The sequence below is a fragment of the Eurypyga helias genome, unplaced genomic scaffold, assembly GCF_000690775.1.
Source record: "Eurypyga helias isolate BGI_N326 unplaced genomic scaffold, ASM69077v1 scaffold25469, whole genome shotgun sequence".
NCBI classification, from domain to species: Eukaryota; Metazoa; Chordata; class Aves; order Eurypygiformes; family Eurypygidae; genus Eurypyga; species Eurypyga helias.
In genome coordinates, this window is record NW_010274401.1 from 1 (window position 1) to 324 (window position 324).

General features: G+C 69.1%; 1 protein-coding gene across 1 annotated transcript in view; it reads right to left on the reverse strand.

The window, feature by feature from the left end:
- Positions 1 to 54: 54 nt before the first annotated feature.
- NECAB2 (N-terminal EF-hand calcium binding protein 2) overlaps positions 55 to 324 on the reverse strand; it is a gene marked incomplete at both ends in the record, with an annotated part of 22,483 nt that continues 22,213 nt past the window's right edge. Inside the window, one exon of the mRNA XM_010159807.1 lies at positions 55 to 167. Coding sequence (XP_010158109.1) covers positions 55 to 167 — 113 coding nt within the window. The remainder of the gene's footprint in view (positions 168 to 324) is intronic.

Consider the following 324-nt stretch of genomic DNA (forward strand, 5'->3'; position numbering starts at 1 on the left):
TGCCGGCCACCCGGGGGTCCCTGTCCCCCACCCTGGGGGCAGCCGCCCTCCTACCTGGCACGGCCACGCTGGAGATGGCCTCGGGCTGGCTCAGCGTGTCCACCTTGACGTGCTGGAAGCCCTTGCAGGTGGCATGCCACCCCAGCCCCCCGACCCCAGCAATGCCCCTCGCCCTGCCCTTGGGCAGAGCACCCTGCCTGGTTCAGGACAGCGAGACCACCCAACGTCTCCCATCCTCCAGAGATGCAGAGACACCTCCCACGGCCCCTGTCCCCTTTACAGTGACAGCCCAGGACGGACTGAGCTTGGGGCTCAGCTGTGCCC